Source organism: Lissotriton helveticus, chromosome 6 (genome assembly GCF_964261635.1).
Source record: "Lissotriton helveticus chromosome 6, aLisHel1.1, whole genome shotgun sequence".
Lineage (NCBI taxonomy): Eukaryota > Metazoa > Chordata > Amphibia > Caudata > Salamandridae > Lissotriton > Lissotriton helveticus.
In genome coordinates this window covers 1,896,314,078-1,896,337,438 of record NC_136067.1, presented here as the reverse complement: position 1 = coordinate 1,896,337,438, position 23,361 = coordinate 1,896,314,078, and the positions used below count along the sequence as shown (strand labels likewise).

Below are 23,361 nucleotides of genomic sequence, written 5' to 3'. Positions count from 1 at the left end.
TGTGCGTCCAGCTATGTCACAGAACCCGAGGTCCATTCAGATGGGATTGTAGAGCATACTACAATACTAAAGTATAACAATAGCGCTTCCCTACTGCTTTCCTCCCTCTTGTTGAGATCTCAAAGCACTTTCTGGATAGTAAGAATATACTTTGTTGTGCATGTTTGCAGTAAGGTGCTGGTAGCGGTGTCACCTATCAGTAGCGCGTTTTCATGTTTTGATGTCATATGTGTTGTGTCTTAAGAAGCTATCTCTTAATTTAAATGTTGTTTTGTACAATTAATCCAGAATAAAGTTTAACTAGAACAAAATAAGGACCTGGGCAGCTTTGAATGAATTAAGTGACTGTATAAATGGAGACCTTAAGTAGCATGAGCTGCAGCACCAGGCTACACAAGTTCTCCATTGGAAGCCATATTGGATTGATAAAACGTTGAAAATGATCCATTTCAAGAACACCATTCTCGTTCCGATGCTTCTGTCTGACAAATCTTCCCTCTCCTCTGCTTAGGTCTTTTGGTGTGCTTCTCTGGGAAATATTCTCTCTTGGGTACATGCCGTACCCCAGCAAAAGTAACCAGGAAGTGCTGGAGTTTGTCACAAATGGCGGAAGGATGGACCCACCAAAAAGCTGTCCGGGGCCTGTGTATGAATTCATATTTTGAAAACTTAAATGTCTAATACTAATATGTTTTATACCATTTACTACCACACTTTCTCTGTTTCTTAGTGCTGTTAATAGCTGTTACCCAAGTCAATGGCGTTAGCATGTGAATTCATTTCCACACAAATAAATATTTTATTAACATTGATATGAGAAATATAAACACGTTTCAGATAGATATTTGAGATACACAAAAAAACGTATTTGTGATTGAACTGCTTACCTGCAGTGGACACGTTGGATGGCTAAGTGTGCAGGGTTACAAAATCAGAAGAAACACTGGAAAGGTAAAAGAGGGAAAATAGTTATATGACAAAACACCACCCAAAAAATAAATAAAACAAAAGAGGAATGCGAACGGGCAGTGAGTAGAGGACTGAGCTCCTCGCCCTAGTTTCCAGTTAAAAGCACAGAGGGGAATAAAACATTGCACTCCTCCCAAAAAATGAAATTTAAAGTAAAACAAACCTTGAACAGGAGATTGGAACCCAGAGTGGAGTGTGATATGAAAAGAAGTTACTTATACAAATATGAATACGACAGACTCAGTATTGAGTCAGTGTGTTTGCGTGGGCCTGACCCCAATAGGTAAATTCATTTAGCATCCAAGGCCACTGCCAAGGGCTATAATGGTTGCTAAAGTGTCTAAGGCTCAAGCCACAAGGAAGGGTCTCTAATGGGGAAGAGGTCATTTAACAATCAGTATAGCCCCAGGCAGAAGGGTATAATGCTATTAGAACATTCCAGCCATTGAGGTAAAATATGCTAAATTTAAATATTTGAAACAAAAAGACCAGTGTTGGAATGTTGAAGCGAACGGTCTGTACCAGCCATTATTGACCCTGAACGACTCCATTGTTTTCAATAAAGGGTTCAATATTCCAGTGTTTTTATACAATAGTCACTAGTCTGTCGATAGCAGTCACACATCCAGAGATGTCAGGTCTCATTTACTCGATGTGTACCTCACCTTTGGGAAACAGCCCCGCTCTTATCGGTGTCATTGCTCTATTGACTTTAGTGCACGAGTGCAACCAAAGACCTCTTCTGTGGAATGTTAGTGTCAAAGAAAGAGTGCCAGAGGCACTAATGCAAGGAAGGAGAATGCCCCCCTAGCTTGTGTATGGGTGGTAAAACCCAGCTTACAGCTTACACCCGTGGCCCTAGTTCCACTGCACTGGCTGCACGTTCATGAGCTACTATGCCCCTGGTATCAGAGCAAGGACTCTGGGAACAAAGAGAAAGTCGATTTGAGCTGGGCCAGGAACCTGTTTTCACTCATTCAGAGAAGTAGGAGCTTATTCAGTATGTAGTTCAGGAGAAAAAACATTTACATTTTCTGCACAAACGTATTCATTATTGGAAAGAAAATGCAAATAAATATTTAAAAAACTAATTTTAACAGCAATTGCTAATAAGAAAGAAAAAACAAAGGGCACAGTTTAAATGTTGAAAATTAGACACGACTGGTCCTAAGAAGCCTGTGATGGATGAGTGCCCTTCCGTCCAGGACTCATTGTTAATCCCATATGCCTCCTGGCCATAGAGTGGGGGATGGCACTGCTTTCTCTGAAGACCAATCCCTGCCCTTCCGCCCAAGCATGAAATGCGTAACGTGCAATAGGACAGGAATTCTTACTTAGCATATTTCCAAATGCCATGTGAAATTTCTTCAGGTCATTTTATCAGAATTTTTTTCTGCATATGTGATAAAGCTCTCCTTCCTTTCTGTGGTGTACTGATATATCACCTTTTACAGCCCAGCAAATTGATAAGAAAAAAAAAGATTCTGAGCATTAATCTAAATGCTCCATTACTTTGAAACGCAATACTGCGCTTGGTAAACGTTAATAGCGACAGATGCATTATTCTCCAGGCACAGTATTACCTCCCCATTCTGCACCTTGGAATAGAGCACAGGGCTGTCCACCTGCATGTTTGCCCCCGTTCGGAACTGTCAATTTTGTCATGTGCAATATTTTTCCCGCTCAAAATCCGTCAGTATTCACCTGAAGAAATGTATGCAAAAAATACAATGTTTGTAATCCCGTTCCCCTTTTGTGCCAGAATTGGGACTTCGGACCCATTTCTAAAGAAATCCATTGCTGATTTGTGTCAATGGAGAAATACCATCCATGTCAGAGCTACCTTGTCCCACCTGAAGAGAAAATCATTAAGTTCCATAGAAAAACTGCTTGGAAAGCAAAAATCAACGTCCATTCCTTGCCTCACCCGTTAACTGCGAGGAAGCAGAGGGTCAAGAACTTTATTCTGCAAATTCCAGCTTCTCTAGACTAACAATCCTAGAAGCAGATACTTGTTACGTCTCTTTGATTCCTCCAGGTCTTCAGTGCTGTGTTATGAACTCCGGAAACCAGGACAATCTCCCATCCCTTCCATAGCAGAACTCATCTGTACCATAGCAGATGTGGCCACAGAACTGTTTGCTAGTGATCTTCTGTGGCCTACAGTCAGTGCCACTGTTGCACGTGTGCCATGCTTCTTCCTCCCCAGGGTCTGTAGACATTGCAGTTGTAACCAGCAGTCTAAGACCAATAAACTAAAGCAGCTCCCCAATATTGTCTCTGAGAATTTTGTATGAGAGCAATGCACAGGAAATGTGGGTGTTTGGGGCAAAATGGTTTCTCTTATGCCACCACCCGAATGAGCGCAAACGTTTTTATATGGATGCAGAAACTCCAGGTTTTCATTTCCTTATTCCTCTTGGTTTTAGATACAGGATTATGACCCAATGTTGGCAACATCAACCCGAAGACAGACCACACTTTGCCATTATCCTGGAGAGAATTGACTACTGCACCCAGGTACGATGTCTAATATGCCATGTTTAATAACTTGCCAACTCGTGTTACAGTTAATCCATGGCAGGGCCCACAAGGGTGAGAATCAAGCCATATTTTCAAGATAACCACAGCCTATGTAAATCAGTTTCTGGTATATTCCATTGCATGCATTTTCTTATGAGGTAGGCGTCCTGAAATGTTTACATTGATCCAGACATCATGGACAGTGCTGGGCCACCCTGATCCCCAATCTGGTAGTAAAAGGGCAAAGACAAACGAGCAGTTTCTTGCATAAAATGTGTGCTCAAGGGACACCATCCAGTACTAACATTTATGTGCAGACTGCAGCCCATGGAAAAATTACATAATATATATCATTTTGTTGAAACCACACGATTTTCCTTTTGCCTTTTGTTTGCACTTGCTTTTGGTTGGCTCTAGGATTTCATGCAAAGCCAGGTCACAATGCATTAGTAGATGTGGCTTTGCGTGGAATCCTAAGGGCTGTTTGCCCTGTTCATACCCTATTACCCCCTTTTGGCATATACAAACAGAAGATCAGCGCTGTCCAACACAAAGCAGTTTAGCGGCATGCTCTTGTCAACTTTTCAGCACAAAAAACTTTGGGCCTCATTTACAAACTTTTGACACACGGCAACGCAGCAGGCTGTCCTGGTGCGCTGCTGTGCGTCAAAAGAAAAGGGCAGGAATGCGCCATATCTGCAAGATACAGCACATTCCTGTCCTTCTCCCCTGCGCCGGTGCACAAATCGCAGCTGTGCACGAACGCAGTCACCCTTGCGTCATGCTGCAAGGATGCCTGCGTTGCAGGGATGTTTGTTTTTGTTCAGGAAGGGACACCTTCCTGCACAAAAACAATTATTGATGGTATTTTCCTCTTTTGAAGCATGAATAGAAAGAGAAAAAACAAGGAGAAATAAAAGTATTTCTCCTCGTTGCGCCACTCCTACGCCTCCACTGGGGAGGCGTAGGATTCTGACGCATTCCCAGGTTTACTATTCCTCGTAATTCTGGGAATGCTTCAGATTCCTTGGGTGTCGCGTGGGAACAGCCACAGCAACACCCATTGAAGGCCCCTTTCACATAGTGTTCTGCGTGAAAGGGGCACCTATTTACGATGCCATGAAAAGCTTCGTAAAGTGGCTCTACGTTGCCTTATAAATATGCTGCGGCTCATTGCACCACCTATTTGTAAAAAAAAGTGACACTCCGGTCAAGCAAAAGTGCCGCTAGGGGCCTTGTAAATGATGCCCGTAGTTTGCAAAAGTTGTACACCAATGAGGCACGAGCGCCTGTGCAACAGTATAGTAAGTCTGAGCCTTGATATCTGAATGCTTAATGTCGCTATATTTGGAAGTTTCTAATAGGACACAGAACATGAGTTGCACTTTGACATTTATTATTTGGTAATATGGGGGTAAATTATCCGATGGCAGTAAAATTACGGAGATGGCCAGAGCAGTGTGTGACTTGGGTTAGTCTAGTTACTGTATGTGTAGGGGGGACTGCCTCCTGTCACCAACTTGGCAGCTTCTCTTATCCCTACAGAGCTTACAAATTCTCAAATTAAAATTCTCGATTAAACACAGTTGTTGCTACCGAATCATTGTGGTCCATGAGCACACAATGTATTTTGCTTCAAGTGAAGATTCCTATCTCCAAAAAATTAAATATAATTGCACTCTAGTTTCCTTAAACGATATTTACAAATAGTTTGCGTCATTTATTTTATGTCACCCTGACTCCTCTATATGCACTAACTTGTATATCTCAGATCTCTCCAATAAAGCTGCTAGGTGCAGCCTATTTATGCACTTTAATTGGCTTCAGTTAACCCCTTCCGCGCTCATGACGAGCTCAGCTCGTCATGAGTTACGACGCTCGTACGCTCATGACGAGCTGAGCTCGTCATGTAACGCGGCTTTTTAAAAACCGCCGCGCACAGCGGGAAAACCGCTAACGCGCATGCGGTTAAGGAACAAAAAGTCATTGTTGTAGTGCTGCTTTTTCCAACATTAATGCACAAGGACCGGATCAGTGGCAGCTTTCCAGGATATCTATTCACTATGTAAGTGATTCCCATATGGATTTAATTGCATGGACACATATTCCATGTGAATATCCTGAAGATGAGGAATGGTTGCAGCTTCAGAGACAAAAAACTGACACTTGAGCATAAGTGTTAGAGTTAGACCCCTGTATGTTTCGCCTATTGGTTGCACAGATCACAGAAGCCATATTTAATATATATGTAGTACTTGTCATGGAAGGATGCCAACATCTCTATGAAAAAAAAAAAAGTCATAATCTAGAAAAAATAACCAAGATCACCATAACCTCAAATGTTGGGGTATGGATGGACCAAACAAGACCTAAACAAGTATGTGACAGACTGGAGTACGCCTCTTGCCTCAAATAAAAATAACAAGGGTGGCAAACATGATATAAAAGAAACGGTGATGCTGTGTTCATGATAATATAAATAACGATACCACTGGGTGCGTTATTTATCAAGCGCGATAAATAGCACCTATTACAAGTTTGTGGGGAATAATGCATCAAAATCTACATGATACTGTAATTGCTGTATTCTTTTCCCCCTTAAATTTTGGCAGGTTGGACCAGCTGTAATTTAAAGTACATTGAGATATTTAACACATCTAATAATCATCAGGTGCTTTAAATACATTCCAACTCGTAATTCCGACCCGTGCGTAAACAAGGGTTTACTCATGAGTACTAGTACTCCGACTCACTCATAATTAGGCTGTTTGCCTGTTTAGACCTAAGGCTAGTAGGCAAATATAAAGATTCTGCAGGGAGGTCCTAAGGCATGCACCAAAGGATGATTGGTCACGGACATCCATCCATGTTGAATGGAAATTCAGGCTGGTGGAGAGCTGTGATGAAGATCAAACGGGTGCGGTTGAACTGGTACATATGCCATCTCTTTAGGTAGGATGGGTCAGAGTCATGGATTTATTTACTGATGAGGCAGCTGAGTTTAAATTAAGATCTCCCACAATATTGTTGACTGTCAGGGCCTAAATCCAACAAGAAGAGCCAGAAACAACCGAGGAAAGGAGATGGTAAGAGCAATACAGATAACCCAAATTCTTCATCGCACGGATATAGAGTGGGGTAAGCGAAAGTAGAAGAAATCACTATAGTCTCCAGTTCAAACCCATGGCTTGATGGTCCGGAAGCTGCATAAGCAAGCCCTGTCATCGTTCTTTCCCCCAGAGAGAAGCACCTGGCAGTGCTACATGAGATTTCAGCATGGGAGACAGACAGTGAGAACAGAAGAAGCAATCCCCACTCCAAACATTCTCCCATGTGGCACTGCAGTAAGAAAGCAGACTTCTCCTTTTCCTGCTGTGGCTTATCTTGCCCAAAGCCATGTTATCTCTTTAATCCTGAATCCTAGCCCTCCCATAAGGCATATTGAAAACAGGTGAGTAAGGTAATTGAAATAATTAAGTCATGGAAAATACAAGTTGAGAAGTTTTATGGTACAACACAAGTGTGTCTCCTGCCTTGCCACACAACTTTCTGACAGGAATTTTCTGACATTCTAAATGAGGTCCACCTGAAGATCCTGAAGGCTTAAACTACAGGTAAGAGGGAATGGGGTGATAAAGGCAAGAGGACCAGAAGAGATAAAGGGAAAGAAATGGTTAAAGCATATTTTAGATGTTACTGTTTCCATCCACTCTGCGGGAAAAAAGGGATCCCTTGGAGCGTATGAGGGATTTTTATGTTTTAGTTATGCCCCCTAGTCTGTTGACTTCTAAGACCTCCCTGGAACCCGGTCAAGCCCACCCTGACTTTTAGGGGTCAGGGTGAACCCGATGATGAATCATGACACTATTAGAGTGTGTGAGGGTTACTTATGAAAAAATGAATTTTTCTATTCCCAACCTAAGTGGGTGGTGTTTAGGTGTGGCGGGCATTTCTTCTCATCACATTAAGTTTCGTGAGATCAGGAGGAATACCCTTTAGGTAATAATAGGTCTAATATATCCCAAGGAATAGAGGGTACTTCCACTGGGATTAATGGGGTCTTCCTAGTGTTTTTTGATTTGGCACTTAAATTATGTGCATGACAGTCTTTGACTATATTTGCCAACAATTAATCCATATTGGGGAATCAATATTCTGCTCTTACTTTGCTTTTAGGGGTTATATCAGCAACGTGTTCCCTAATATCTGCGGGAATACAATTTTACCAGACATCAAGAAGAACTTCCCTTCCAAGGATAACTCTTCCCTTACACTCCAGTATGATTGAAAGTCTGCTGGAAGTTCATTTAATTTTTTGTGCCACCCCTCAATAATCTTTTCTCTAATCGACTTCAAGGTTTCATTTTTAGACATGCACCTTTCCCATTCTGTCTCTAAAATGCCTGGCATGGATACTGTTAATATGGGAGTTGGCGTACTATGGTGTCAGATGTGTTATGTTTGGGTAAACTGGAAAGGAAGTCTGCAGCAAGATTCCTTGCCCCTGGGACATATTCTATGATGACATTAAATTCTTGAAGCCCCAAAGCCCATTTGGCGATTCTAGGTGTGGTTTTTTCTATGTCCCTCTTAGAAAAGAATGACACAAGTGGATTATGGCCCGTTCTGAAGACAAAAGGAGAGAGGATGTGGCTTAAGGGCTAGGGCGGGTCGATCTCAAATATGGGGCACGAACGCGCAACATCCTCTGATTCTGGGCCAATCACTTAGGGCCAGATGTATTAAGCATTTTTCAGTTTGCAAACAGGCCAATTCGCAAAATCGGCACGTTTATGAATGCAAAAAGCCTTTTCTAATGTATGAAAGGCTTCTCATTCGCAATTTAGGTAATCACAAATGTTTGCGATTACCTAAATTGCGAATGTAAATAGGGAATTGCAATTTGCTAATCCCTAATGCACATACCATACAGGAAGCCTTACCTAAATCTGAGCTGTGCATTTAAGAAATGCTAATTGCCATCAACTTCAAGTTGATGATAACCATGTGCAAACTTTGAAAAATGCTCAAGAACGCATTTTTCAAAGTGGCATGTAGCGCACATGTGCCCCTAGGGCATGTGTGTGCTTTACATGTGCACGCTTTCTATTTTTGGGGTGATTCAGGGGGGCACCTTTAGGCCCCCAGGCACCCTTGGCGATGCATTAGCTAATTGCAATTACCAATTTGATAATCGCAAAGGCAAAACCATTCATTCCTAAGGGCCTGTAGGCCCATCAGAATGAATGGATTCATATTACCTAATAGCGATTCACTATTTACCGAATCGCTATTAGGTAATGTTAAGGAATTGCAAAATATTTTGCGATTCCTACATACATTGCATTTTGCGATTCCAAAATAGCGATTCAGTAAAAATCACTATTTCAGAATCGCGAAATGTATGTTTGATACATCTGGCCCTTAATCTCCCCATGCCTAATAAAAATGTATGTGTCCTTGTGTAACGCTACTGGTGCTCATTTAAGGCGCTCTGATACCTGATACCTTCGGGTCAAGTTTGCGCTATATAAAACTCCGAAGGAAAAAAAAGGTAAACCCTACAAGTAAACTTTGAAATGATTAGCTGCCTAAAAACATGCTAGAGCCTCTTCTTTTATTGTGGAATTGTTGATTTCAGAATCTTTGAAGGTTCTTCATTATTCTTGCTTTACCTTCTATTACTTGTGATAAAGTAGGTTCTAAAGTGTTAATGTTAGCATCAATAGTGAGAATGGTTTTGAGGTTAACATAGAGATTTCCTATATTGGAGGAATTTGCAATGGCACCTTTTATGATAGTGAATATGTTTGTATGTTAGGCTTCCCATTCAAAAGATGCTCCTTTTTTGCGTATAGGTCTCATGTGTTGAACTAAATTGGCAAAGGTCTTTTGGAATTTTGACCTATATGCAGACAACCCTAGGAATGACTTTATTTCATCTTTATTGGACAATTCGGGGGCTTTCTTGGCAGACTCCACCTAATCTAATTTAGTTTTAATACCCTTACTGGAAATGGTGTATCCTAATTAATACACAGAGGCTACCCCTATTTTACACTTGCTCTTTTTGATAATAAATCCTGCATCCCTTAATTTATATAATATTATTCTCAAATTGCAGTTATGTTCTTCTTCATTGGAATCGTAAACCAAAATATCATCTTGAAACGCAGCACTTTATTTGTCCCCTTCAAGATGTGTGTTATGATCCCTGGAAAAGCTTTGGTTGCTAAGGCCAGCCCAAACGGTATTCTGACAAATTTGTACATTCCAAAAGGTTTCTGGAGGCTGTAATTCCTGATGACATGCTACTTGATGGGATGCTGAGAACAAGTCCAGAACAGTAAAGTATTTGACATCATGTATGACACCCAACATCTCATGTATTCTGAGGCGGGGATGTCGATCCACCTATATGTTGGAAGTCAAACCTCTCAGATCCACACAATGACTTATATTTTTCCCATATTTTTTGATGTGGTTACTACGGAACAACCATTCTGAATACTCAACTGCTTCAATTACCCTCTTGTTCCACTAATTTATCTAATTCTTCTCTTAATGTTTCTCTCAGTAATAGGGGAATGGTATCTAGTTTTGTGGACCTCTGGAACAGCATTTGACTTTAAAACAACTATGCTGTGTGGTGAGGGTCCCTAATTTAAGCACTTCGTGAGATTCAATTTCTTAGCTGGACAATATTTTTTACTGTTTTTCGACACTCAACTTAGAATGACCCACCACAAAAAGTCAAAGCTACTACAAATAATATACACAACTAAGGAGTATCTATATACACAATTTTAACAATCAGCAGTCATGTGTAGACATAATTCATGCAACAAAAGAGACAACTCTTTATAGCAGGCTTGATTCTTCTTATGTATTTTATTTCCTTTGTTCACTTCAAGCGTGATTGTTCAAATGATATTTCCAAAAGAAGATTTAACGAATTCATCCCATTCAATTGCTGGTTAAATATATCACAAAACAGCCTACGCGTTTCGTCCACATTTGGACATCATCAGATTTTTTGTTCTGTTTCTTTCCGGTCACGTGGGATAGCGGACGTATTAGGAAACTTGGATTCCATAAATAAGATGAGGGTTTTTTGGCGCGCATTTTTTGATACATTCTCATTGGCCCGTGGAGGATTTAAAACATGTGATATCGCAATGTTGGGCCATACATGTCCAACCCACGTTTCTTCATCATGTTCCCTTCGCGGTTCGCATAGCGGTAAAAACGACATTCCGTGACTCAACTTGTCTATAGAGACAGGATATATTTTTAGTATGAATGAAAGCTACTTGTTATTATTAAGATCGATTTTAAACAAAGCAATATTTAACTAGTGAACACAACGGTATACTAGTCACGCACCCGTTGTCTATTCAGTGAATTATTAACGGTACAGTACTAAAGTCCTGATTCTTTATAAGTACAAACCAACTTATCAAAAATTTATTTTATACAAAGTGATGCGTGATGAATAAGATATCGAGCTTATTCACAACGCACAAATTAAGTGTTCAATAAATTTAACATGACTATACTCGTGACTTGGATCCCAACCAATGAAGTTCTATCCAAATTGGTAAAAATAGTTTGATATGGGTAAGTCAAACTAAAAGTAGAGACCACAATAATGATGTCATCTTTAAAATTAAACCAGCTCCAAATACTCAGTACACATTTTATTTTACAGAAAGTGATGCATTTCTGACTCGCTATTAAGCCCCTCCTTTACCGTTTTACAACGACTGATCCAACGTGCCTCTTCCTTCCTAATATTCAGTTCCCAGTCTCCACCTCTCACATGCGGTTCTATTTTCTGGAGACCATGGAACTTGAATTCTTTTGATCCTTCATGTGATCTTTTAATATGTACAAATATGGGTGATTTATGGTCCTCATTTAAAATGGCCCTTCTGTGCTCTTGCATGCGTATCTTGAGGGCTCTCTTCGTGCTCCCAATGTAGACTTTTTTACATGCGCAAATCAATGCATATACCACTCCAGTACTATTGCAATTGATAAACTGTTTGATTTGATAAGTCCTAGTACTATTGTATCTGAATTCCTTAATTTTGTTCACTCCCCAGGGACACATGTTGCATCCGCCGCATGTAAAGAACCCATTGGGGGTTGTGGGCATCCACTCCTTTCTAACTCGTTGAATGGGCTGAATGTAATTACTAGTAACCAAATTACTGATCGTAGGGCTCTGTCTATAGACTATTTTTGGTGTTTCTCCAATTAGTCCTGCCAGACCCGGTACACCCATCAGTAAATGCCAGTTTTTTTTTAAGAATTTAAATTTTTTTGTCTTTATCTGTATTATATGTTGTTATGAACGCTAGAGGCCTATTTGACACTTCACTATCTCTTTTTGTTGATTTAGGTGTCAAAGTCGTGTGTCTAGCTATCTGATTAACTTTTCCTCGTGCTGCCTTCAATAGTTTATCAGAATAGCCACGATTCTTTAACCTGTGGCACAACTTGTCAAGTTCTTCTTTGAAATCCACATCCTTAGTACAATTTCTTCTAATTCTAACCATTTCACCAAATGGAATACCCTTAATCACTGATGCTGGGTGTGAGCTTTCTGCTCTCAAAATAGAATTAGTTGCGGTCTCTTTCCTGAATAATTTACTCTTGATTGAAACTCCCTCTACAAATAACTCCACATCCAGATATTCTATTCTTTGCAGTTGAAAATTCATGGTCAAAGTTACGTTGAACGAATTATTGTTCAAAAACAGTAGATATTCTTCCATTTGTTCCCTCGAACCTCTCCAAAGAATAAGGATGTCGTCTATAAAACGACCCCAAAACAATATGTAATCTGTCCAATTAGCTGCTCTTCGACTCCAGGCATGCTCCCTCTCATACCAGCCCATAAATAGGTTGGCATAAGAGGGGGCAAACCTGGAGCCCATTGCCGTACCCCTGATCTGATGGTACCATTCATTTTGAAAGAAGAAATAGTTATTGTTTAGAATGAGAGAGCTCATGGCTACAATCATTTCTGAGTGTTCCACCAGACTGGCACTTCTCTTGCCTAAAAAGTGTTTCAAAGCTGTTTCTCCTATATCATGATTGATGCATGTATATAATCCTACAACATCCAAAGTTACAAAGCTCATGCCATCTTCCCAAACCACATTCTCCAATTTATTTAGTATATCCATGGTGTCCCTGACGTGGGACGGTAAGTTTACTACTAACGGCTTTAAAAAAACGTCAACGAATTCAGACAGGTGTTCTGTCAAGCTGCCTATGCTTGAAACAATTGGTCTTCCTGGCGGATTTGCTCTTGATTTATGTATTTTTGGCAGAGTATATAGAAAAGGATAGGTAGGATTCAAAATTCTCAAATATTTATACTCCGCCTCGTCCAATAACCCTGCATTTGACTTTAATTTGATTGTATGCCCACAATTTTTGGGCAATCCTAATTTATCAGTGAATATTTCTGGAAATTCTTCACAAATGTTTGCCCCTACCACCCATCTGTCTGCCAATAAAACTGGTTCTTCATTATTGGGATCTAACATAATCCCTAAATCTTTCTGGTGTTTCCAACCCAACAGATTGCAGCCTTGCTTGATGACATATATTTTCCCCACTGTATCCCTATTGTTAAACAAAATATGCATTATGTATCATACCTCCTAAGGCAAAGGATCTCTATTGTATTCTCCAGGGTGAATGTCAGGGTTTTCTAGGGTGTATTCTTCATCTCAGAAATTGGTGTGGAACATTTGGCTGTCAATCAAAGTATATACAGTGAGCATGTTTCAACATACGTTTTTGCCTTTATTCCCTATTAGGATGTCACAAGACAATTTATCACCATCCTCCTGATGGTTAATCTAGAAAATGTGTTTATTTTTGTCCTTTTGCTCATTCCGTTCTGTATTTATGACATGTATATTTTCTTCATATATCTTGCAAACTTTGGCAATATGGCCTCTTTTATTGCACTTCCTACATAACTTGTGATTGACATTTGGGATTATTAGCTCAGAGATGATTGTGATTTCAGCATCCAAAGCATTTCAGTCTCATTCTTGGCTTTTAGTTTTAACAGCATGATCTTCATTGATTTTACAAACCTTTTCCTCATTGGCGAGAACATGTATTTTCCCATTGTCTTTGTGAATCTCTTTGGACAGTTTAATCTCTGACACAGGAGGCAGTGTGCTCAATGCTATATTTATGGCTTCTGCAAGTTCAGAGATTTGCTTCAACAACTTTTCTTGCACCTTGTGATCATTAGTGCAGCGGACCTATTGATCCCTTATTAAGGAGTCTATGAGAGAACAGAAATCACAAGTTGTAGATAACCCCTGTAGAGCAGCAATTTATGTGGCCACTGCTTCATTTCCTTTGTAATCTGTTAAAGAATGTATGCCTTTCAAGCACAGCTTAAATTATTTATTTGAAGTGACTCTGACATCTTTAGTGTGGCCTGAAATACATCTTCCTCCCTATCTTTCTTCTCATTGGCTTAATTGGCATCATATTTAGCTATAACCTCGTAGACTTTTGTTCTCTACAATCCTGAATTCTGTAATAAAATATAGTGCTTGATTATTCATGAAAATATCTCACCCCCATAGCTTTTGTGTACGAATTAAATATCCAACCTGTCCCATGGTATATTGGGTACTTCCTCTTCATTTAAAAATGGAGGTAGTTGATTCATACGGGAAACATCCTTTACAATGCAACTTTTACCACACAGTGCCTTTACGACGCAACTTTTACAACGCAAACCATTACAACGCATTGCGCTGGGGGGCGCTCTAGGATAGGGAATAGGTTTAATTTACTATCCAACACCTTCCCTACTATCCACGGGGACTGGAGTTGGAATAGTAAATTAAACAATTCACTATCCAGCGCCCCAAAGCACTATGCGTTGTAAAGGCATGCGTTGTAAATACCGCGTTGTAAAGGCATGCGTGGTAAAAGCATGCGTTGTAATGTCATACATCCATTCATACTACCTGCAGCCATAAAGGATGATTAAAATACAGAAACTGAGACATAGTTCTACTCTGACAACAAGTGTTAATTAGGAACAGGTAAGTGCGCACCTGGCAAGAATATAGCCTTAAACAGGAACATATTTTTGCACACCTATGAACAATATTTAAAAATGAAGCAGCTCAAGTATCATATTATCTAAGGATTAACTGTAAACACCACCAAAGCTATAGCAATTGTCCTATTTTTCTTTCCATGAGGAAACACTTTGCTGCTTTCCTTTAAGTAATTCTGTGAGGGGTGGTCTGTCACGGGTACCAGATAAGGGAAGATGCTTATTGCCCTGTCCCTTTAAGCAGATCTTGAGAGGCAGAGTTTCCTTAGATGAAAGGAAGACATGCAAAAAAGGGAGGATTAAAGTAAGTAACCTCATTCACCAAGTGCTTTATCGAATTATATATCCCATACAGTCAAACCTCTTCCTAAAACCTGAAGAGTTGGACGATGCTCCACTGCACACTGCTGTCTCACTTGTCGTAGAAACAGAGCTCGCCTTGGCAGGGCCCCGCTTGGCTTGTTAAACCCAGCTGACTCACTCACTGCTCACTCCAGAGGCTGAATGCCATTAACCCTGCCAGTGCGCACTGCCGATGCCGCTTGACCTGTTTGTTCACTGCTATTTTTATCTGTGCACCACTGCAGGTTCCAGCGCCGCAAATTATTACAGAGTTCCACTGTTGATATGGGTTCATGCTAGATGGTAGATCCCCATTAATTTAGACAGTGCACCACTACAGATGCATGTATCTTGGCAGGCACAGACAGACTGAGAACCCACCGCGATTCTCACCTGGCGATAATCGGCTACAAAGAATAAGCACCCACTGCAGGCGGAGCACTTCCCCTGGCGACATTATATTTTTTATTACATTTACTGCGGAGCCAACTAATACAACTCAAACGGGGTTCCCAGCTCCCTGCGTGCACTTACTTACCACACTCTTTACCCATATGCCTTCTTACGCTTGTACAAATGTCTAAAGGCTAATTACTATCAGAGTAGTTCTAAGGGACAGTCTTTAAATCTGCTGAACATAACGCCAGATAGGTGCATGCTCTGCTGTCTAGGCAGGGTTACACCCTTAGTATATGCCAAAATTCACACGACAGCAGCAGCCTGATTCGTCAGTCCCTCACGCACCAAGATGACACAAGTTGACCTACCACATATGAGGGACACCCGTTTTGAACCAAGCATCCAAGTCTTGTCCACTCTTAAGCTTCTACATCAGCGGTCAGCTCATTAAATATGGCAGGTTTAATCTTCACAGTGGCGAAGACCCACTGCTGTCCCCTTCACAACATCCCATCCTCGTCGCCAATTGGAACAACTCAGTTGTAAAAGGTACAAGCTGAGGAGAAGTTTAACAGTACAACACAAGCTTGTCTCCTGTCTTTTCACATACATTTTCTGACTTTCTAAATGAGCTCCACCTGAAGATTCCAAAAGCTAAACCACAGGTAATAGCGGAACCAAGGCAGGAGGACAATATCAACAGGAGTAAAATTACAACAGGAATTCCCAACATTGTAACAGTTCAGTCAATAAGAGGAATTTACCTGTGAAAAATGTGGCATGACCCGTTTTTTCTCTTGAGCTCGGTGATTTTATCTTACAAATATTAGAGGAGGGGGAGAAATGTTGCTGATATTCAAAGTTCAGGACACCTATTAACAATGCTGTCCAGAAGTCTACATGTTATTTCTAACACTCCTTTGTATGCATAAATGAGGCATGCCAGGACTTCTGCCGGAAAGGTGCTATTACCGAAGCAAATATTTCTGGAAGGCCATAAAGTCAAGATTATAATGCACTTAGAGATCTACTCTTGGGTCAAAGAAACCTGCATATCTTTGATAACCCTATCTATATATTATTTTGGATCTTGGTGCGCATTAAAGTGGCACTTCCTGTTTCGGCATTAACATCCCCTCACACCAACAATTCTTCAGAATTATAAATCTTTTATTAAACACATAATCTAAAAAGAAACAGACAAGTGACTTAATGGTCAGCATTCTATTGCAAAGTTCTATTTTAAACAGACTATTATAATAATTAACAACTAATAAGTATCTTCCATGAGGGAAAGTCACCTGCAGAGCCCAGTAATTGATAGAATTATTCCATAGATGCCCAGATTATAAAACCACCTGCATGCTGAGATTGTAATGTGGAACATGTATTTACGAATCTTTCCCTGGTACCACAGTATTGTAATGTTTTGGCTTCCCTGAGATTTCTTTATTGGTTTGTATGTGTGTTTTATGATTTCATAAAAAGATAAACAAAAAAACAAAACAAAAAAAAACCACCTGCATGAAAGCCATGCTCAGACTTTTTTTGGCAAACATAGAAGTTGTGTTACCCGTTACAATTCTTTATAAATTCCAGGCAATTTTCCAACATTTTCATGTAATCCAAATAATCCATTGATAGTAGGGCGTTGAAAAGTTGCAATCGCAACTTGGTGCAGTCTTTAACTTTTTCAAGTCTTTACCTGACAAAGATTTTACTGAAAAAAACAAACGCTAGATGTAAGAGTCGCTGTCCTGCAACGGACATTTCATCACTAGCTGAAGTTCAAAGGTGAGATTTCCAGCTGCAACAAGTCCCAAAATGGGACTTCCAGGAGCTAGTAAAGGAGATACAGCTGCTGAGTGGTGGCAATTTTATTTCTCTGCTGCCACTCAGGTGACATTGGGAAAGTCATGCCCCTCTGTCAGGAACTATGCTGAGAATGGACCTGTAGAACTAACAGGGAAAGCTAGCCCTCTGCAGAGACAATGTAGGTGGGGAGGAGGGGTTTAGCAGATATGAGGGAGTACCTGAAACACGGAAGGAGAAGGAAAGGACAGGAGCTAAAGACCAGAGCAGGTTGGAGGGCACTAGGTCCTGAAGATTAGGAACAGCATAATGCCTGCTTTACAAAAAAGTAGGCGGACAATGCATATATAGTACAATAACCAATGAAAAATGCAATAACATCAACTGTAGGAAAGTAAAAAGTAGATGAATGATAGACTAACACCATAATGTCTAGTTTGTATGTTCCTTGGAAAATTATCTGTCTCTAGCAGTAATGAGATCACAGTAATCCAGGAACAGCTATTCCTTTTTTTTTTAAACTCTTTTTATTAAATCAAACAAAAGACATTACAAAAGGAAATTAACTCTCAGGTGAACTTATACAGTTGCAACACATGGGTCATTGTGGCAAGATGCAGAATCAAATATGACAACGTTTAAAGCGAAGATCTAGGGGATTCCTGTGCATCAAGGTCCGATCTCAATGTAGGTGGTTCACCCCCTAGCCACATACACTTCTTTCTCCCTAAACATACACCAGTCTAAGTCCTCCGCTCATTTGTTGACTCGGGGCGGCTGACTGGCACCCCAGAGTTGAGCTATATTTCGCTTGGCCACCATGTATGCCAGTGTCACCCATTGCTTCTGTTACGCCCTCAAGTCCGTGGGTCCCCATACATTCAACAAACATCTTCGGGCTTCTGGTCTTATCTACGCTCCCAGAACGTCCCCCAGCATATCGTGAATCTTTGTCCAGTATACCTGTACCTCTGCACAGTGCCTCCGGTGTATTGAAGAAAAGGGTGCGAGACCTATACACCACCCGTAAGCGGGCCGGGAAGAGCAGGGCATATTGAATCTTCAGGTCTCGCAGACGCGCCTTGGCCTCCGTAAAGGATTGCCACTGCTGTTGGGCCTGTTTAGTGTAGTCCGGAAATATAAGGATCTTCTGATTGTCGTACATGAGGGGCTCTTTTACACGTGCTTGCCGCAGGATAGTGTCCCGGTCATGGTAGTTGAGGAGTCGAGCTATCACAGATCTTGGGCGGGCGCCCACCGGAGGTTTCTTGAGCAGCGCCCGATGTGCTCGCTCGACTATGAAGCAGCGGGAGAGGGAGTCCACCCGCATCCACCCCTCCGGCCACTGGGTCAGGAAGGCCTCCATGTTATCTTTCTCGCAACCTTCCGGAAAGCCAACAAATCGCAAGTTGTTGCGCCGAGTCCGTCGTTCTGCATCTTCGGCTCGGAGCACCAGGCCCTTTTGGATCCCCTCCATATTGGCCACTTTTTTCTTCAAGCTCGCCATGCCGTCTTCTACCTCCAAGAGTCTGGACTCAGCCTCAGTAATGCGGGTCACAGCATTCCGTAGGTCCTGACGCAAAAGGGTGACATCAGCCCCCACCGCCCCAATCTTGGCGTCCAGCATATCTCTGGACTGCGTGATCGCCCCATAAGGGCCTCATTATCTGGCCCGATGTTTGGGGGCCCCCCGAGGCCCCGGATCCCCCGCTCGGGCCTGTGAACTTGTCCATAGGCCCCTGTTTCGAGGTCCCACCACTATTTCCTCCTCTGGTCATGGTAGTCTCGGTCCCCTGCAGCCGCGAAGGATGTCAGAGTCTGCACTCCCGGCTATGGGCCCACTGCACCCCCACTTAGAGGTCTCTGTTGCCACTAGTCTGGTAGTGGCCACCCAGCTCTGTGTCTAGCATGTGTGCCAGGAACCCATGCAGCACCTCAGCTCCCGCGACTCGGTACAGCCGCCGACCCAGGTGCGTCCCTCTCAAATCCTCGGATGACCCGTAGAGAAGACAGTGCACCGTGGTCAAGGGCCCAACAGACGTCACACTCCCTCGCTGCAGCCCGGGGCGCGAAAGTGGCGGTCCACAGTCCAGAAGGATCCACACTCCCCACCACCGGTAATAACAACTCCACACTCACCCCTCAGGCTGCGTGTCCCACTGTGCCCAGGACACAGCGCCTCGTGGCGGCTCCACCGGAGAGGAGGAGGGGGGGAGGGTGGCGGGGGGCGAAGCGCCGCTCTGGGCCGAGTCATCCACCGGCGCGCACCGCACCACCGGCCTGCCGCTTCCCTGCTGGATGATCTTTAGGGTCCTCGCACCCGGGGGCCAGTATTTCCACAAGGCCTCACCCGGCCCTCAGGGTCGCCAAACTCCAGGTCCCGGCTCCAGCCGTCGCATAGGCCGCACCGTCTAGAGCCCAGTGCCTCCGCTCCACCCAGGGTCGCCGCGCTCAGCTGTCCAGTCGCACGGTACAGCACAGGGCTCCACACACCTGGTCCGATTCTCTCCGGCCAGCCGATCTCGCCGCTCCCGGGTCCGGGCCCGCTCCCTCGCGGGGGGCCCTCTCGCGGCCGCCGGGGCTGCCAAAATCTAGGTCCCGCCTCCGGATGAACACTCAGGCCGCACTGTTCGGAGCTCCGGATCTCCGCTCCCAGCGCTCGCCCGTCACTCGGACTTGCTATGCAATGCAGCGCTGGTCTCCCTGTGAGGAAACCCGTAGTTAGGGCTTTCGGGCATGGGGGAATAGGTAGGATAAATGCAGGATCTCTGATCGGCGGGACGGAGCTGTTTCAAGCCACGTCCGCCATGCTGTCGCGCTAAGCCACGCCCCCGGGCAAATTTAACAACCTTTGTACAAAATATCCTGAATCTACATACCTACGCAGCCATAATTGAATTTTCTGTGCCCCTGCATTGCATGGAATCATCAATCATTGTCAGCCAACCTACTGTATTGTAATGTAGCTTTTAAGGTGTTTGACATCCTTTGCAAGGCCACTAAGGGCTCGGATTAGACTCAAGATCCTGGTGTCTTTTTGGAGTGCCGTTAATATCTCATATCTATTAACAGTTTTGTGATTCTATGTTATTGTCTTTTAGTTAAATTACCTCCTATACGCAAACTTGAAGGAGCAGAGTTAAACAAAGTGATTGTAAAAAAGACGTAAATTCACATCCTTATCTGTTTCATAAATTAGATATACATTTTGTATGTTTCTGCATAGTTAGAACATTTTGTGTTATGTGGTATCTTATTTCACACCCTTGAAAGATTTAGAGTAATAGACAGACAGGTGGATAAGAAGTGAAAGGAAGAAGGAGGAACAGAGGAAACTAGGGAGAGTGGTAAATGGCATGTACCAACAAGGACAGAAAAAGAGGTCTGCTGGCCCAGGCCTGACTAGTTAATTTGAAGTATGAGGAGGAGTACATTTGAGGCATGGTTATATGAAATTCTAGGATTTGGGGAAAACAGATAACATTCATGTTCTCTTGTGTAGGCAAGATATTTGCCTATTTACTCATTTTGGAAAAAGTACTTGTTTTGCACTTGGTTTTAAACTTAATTCCCAAAGCATTGAGAAAACCCATCTTTCAAATATATTCTCAAACTATGAGTGATTTAAAACCCAGTGAAGGCCAAGCTGTCTGGCTATGTTCTTAGTCGTACTTCAACCTCTCCCTTGGCAAGGACGTGATAAACTGCCTTAGCTTGTACTGTTATAGGAGTAATTGTATCTGATGATTTAAAGTGATATAAAATAGTTAAAAATGCATATAAATGTTGTACCTGATTAACCCTTATTATCTCTTGTAGGATCCAGACGTCATCAATACTACTTTGCCTGTTGAATATGGCCCAGCCATAGAGGATGAAGAGAAGGTTCCCATGCGGCCAGAAGACCCAGAAGGGATTCCACCACTTTTAGTCTCCCCTGATCAAGAGGTTAAGGATGCAGAACAGACTCTGCCTTCACCCCATTCTTTGCCGCCCCCTGACTGTAACGGGAACTCTTCTGTGAAATTGCAACCTTGTGATGCCCTAACCCAAGCAAGCAGTGGACCGGAAATTGAACAGGGCCATGTAAACATGGCATACTCTCAGTCTATCCCACCCTATGAGATTCACAAAAATAGGGCATCCGGAAACAAACCCACCAACCTCTGGAATCCCACCTATGGGTCATGGTTTACTGAGAAAGCAACAGCGAAAAAAAAATCTCTTGAAAAACAACTGCCAGAGAAGAAGGCATCAAGCAATGAGGGACTCTGTACTGTCGTTCCTGAAGCGGTGACGCCCAAACTGCCTCCCACCTCCCTACTGTTAGAACCAACTTCACTAACTTCAAATGTACCGGACGTGCCTCTGTTTAGGCTCCGCCATTTTCCATGTGGAAATGTCAACTATGGCTATCAACAGCAAGGTCTACCCCTTGAGGCTTCCTCTGCATCTTGCTCTACCAATGGTGAAGACTCTGGCCTTAGAAACAAAAGCGACACAGCTCAGCAGTGATGCCGAGATCATCTCAAACTGCTTGAGAAGATGTTCAGAACTTTGGGGTTTTGCAAATAACCATTTTCTTTATCACAAACAAGAGACCTATCAAAATGTACCTTCTCACTTAATGTGCCAAACTACAGCAAAAACACCTTTCAGGTGTTAATTCATATGGTTGCAAGCAACAGTGACACAGCTCAGCAGTAATGCGAGATTATCTAAGCCATGACAAGATGTTCAGAACTTGTGGGTTTTGCAGATAATATCCATTTTCCATATCACAAACGTTACCATCTCAGTTATTGTGCCAAACTGCTGTGAAAACACCTTTAAAGTTGTATTTTATATGGTTGCAAGCATCAGGGACCCCCAACAAAGTGTATACTGGAAGGCTGAGTTTTTAGTGCATACGATCCCCTTGAGAACGGCCACTGCCAGTGCTTGTTTTTCTAATCCAAACTCAGTTTGAGAAGAAGCCAGAACTGATGCTTCTTGTTGGTTTGAATCTAGGTGATTTATTTGATAATGTGTGGAACTGACTACTGGAAGCAAACTGAAAGTGCTTTATATTTATTGAACATGTAAGGAGCGATCAGGTGTCAGGAGCTAGAATGATGGGTGCTGGACTTGTACGTCTCCAGGTACCATATCATCAATATTTAATCCAAAGATTTTTGCTTGTAAGAATGTCATGTATGGAAATACTGTTCTTACCTTATCTTCACCCAGGAGGTGCTTCTGGAGCAGACAATATGACGTACATGTGATACAGCTTTATCACAGATCATCAAAACATATTCCCTTTAGGAGACAAGATGGAAATAAAAGAACATTTGGTCCAATTGTGGGTTTCAATTCTGGCCCAGTCAAAACACCTTTGCATGTTTATGAGTGTGTTCCATGAAACCTGCAACATTCAACCATGTAACCTACTTATATACATGTATGTATACAGTATATAAATATGTATACTAATATATGTAAATATGTTATGGAAGCGCTTGCCGTCAAAGCTATTGTAATAATTTCAATAAAGGTTCAATTTAGAATCATTCTTTTTTTCATCAATAAATTTAAAGGTGTGTCTACAATTTAAGACTACAGGCTTAAAAGAATAGGTTCATGTTAAAAAAGTTGAGCAACTTGGTCCACAGTGAATGAATTATATAGAAGCATAAAGGGAATGTTTTCTAAATGTTCTGATAGATATTCTTTAGTGTTTTGTCTCCCTGAATTGAAAATTGACGTATCCATTTTATATCTAAGTTTGCTTTGTCCTAGTACCCTGTGGAGTGCCAATTTGTTTTTCGGTTTCTTAAAATGTGTGTTCACAATTGTTAACAGATTTCAAAAGCGAAGATGCATTTTTATGCAGATGATGTTATAGAAGTTTAGATGCTTTACATGATTTCAAGGTGCATCAGTGTAAAGCAGATCAGTGTTAGTAGACAAAACATGGAATGAGGACACTTCATAGAGAGCAGCACCTCCATTTTTGCATGGATGAGGGTTAGCAAAATAAGTGTTTACTCCAGTATTAGAACTTTCATAGATTCCCATGCTTGAATCATTCCCTGTCGTCGAGATGGGAGTCCCAGTATATATAAAAATAGCAATACAAACCCTTACATATAGAAACTAGGCCTAGGCCTATTCTAGTTTTGTAACATATCCACCTCTTTTTGTAAAAGAGACCAAAT

The 23,361-nt window shown here is 42.0% G+C and overlaps 1 protein-coding gene across 1 annotated transcript in view; it reads left to right on the top strand.

The window, feature by feature from the left end:
* The window catches only part of ALK (ALK receptor tyrosine kinase), a 2,452,973-nt gene extending 2,430,281 nt beyond the window's left edge, over positions 1 to 22,692 (top strand). The window contains exons 28-30 of the mRNA XM_078647129.1: positions 512 to 646; positions 3,399 to 3,489; positions 20,981 to 22,692. Of these exons, the coding sequence (XP_078503255.1) occupies positions 512 to 646; positions 3,399 to 3,489; positions 20,981 to 21,676 (922 nt within the window). The 3' untranslated portion in view covers positions 21,677 to 22,692. The remainder of the gene's footprint in view (positions 1 to 511; positions 647 to 3,398; positions 3,490 to 20,980) is intronic.
* Positions 22,693 to 23,361: the final 669 nt, after the last annotated feature.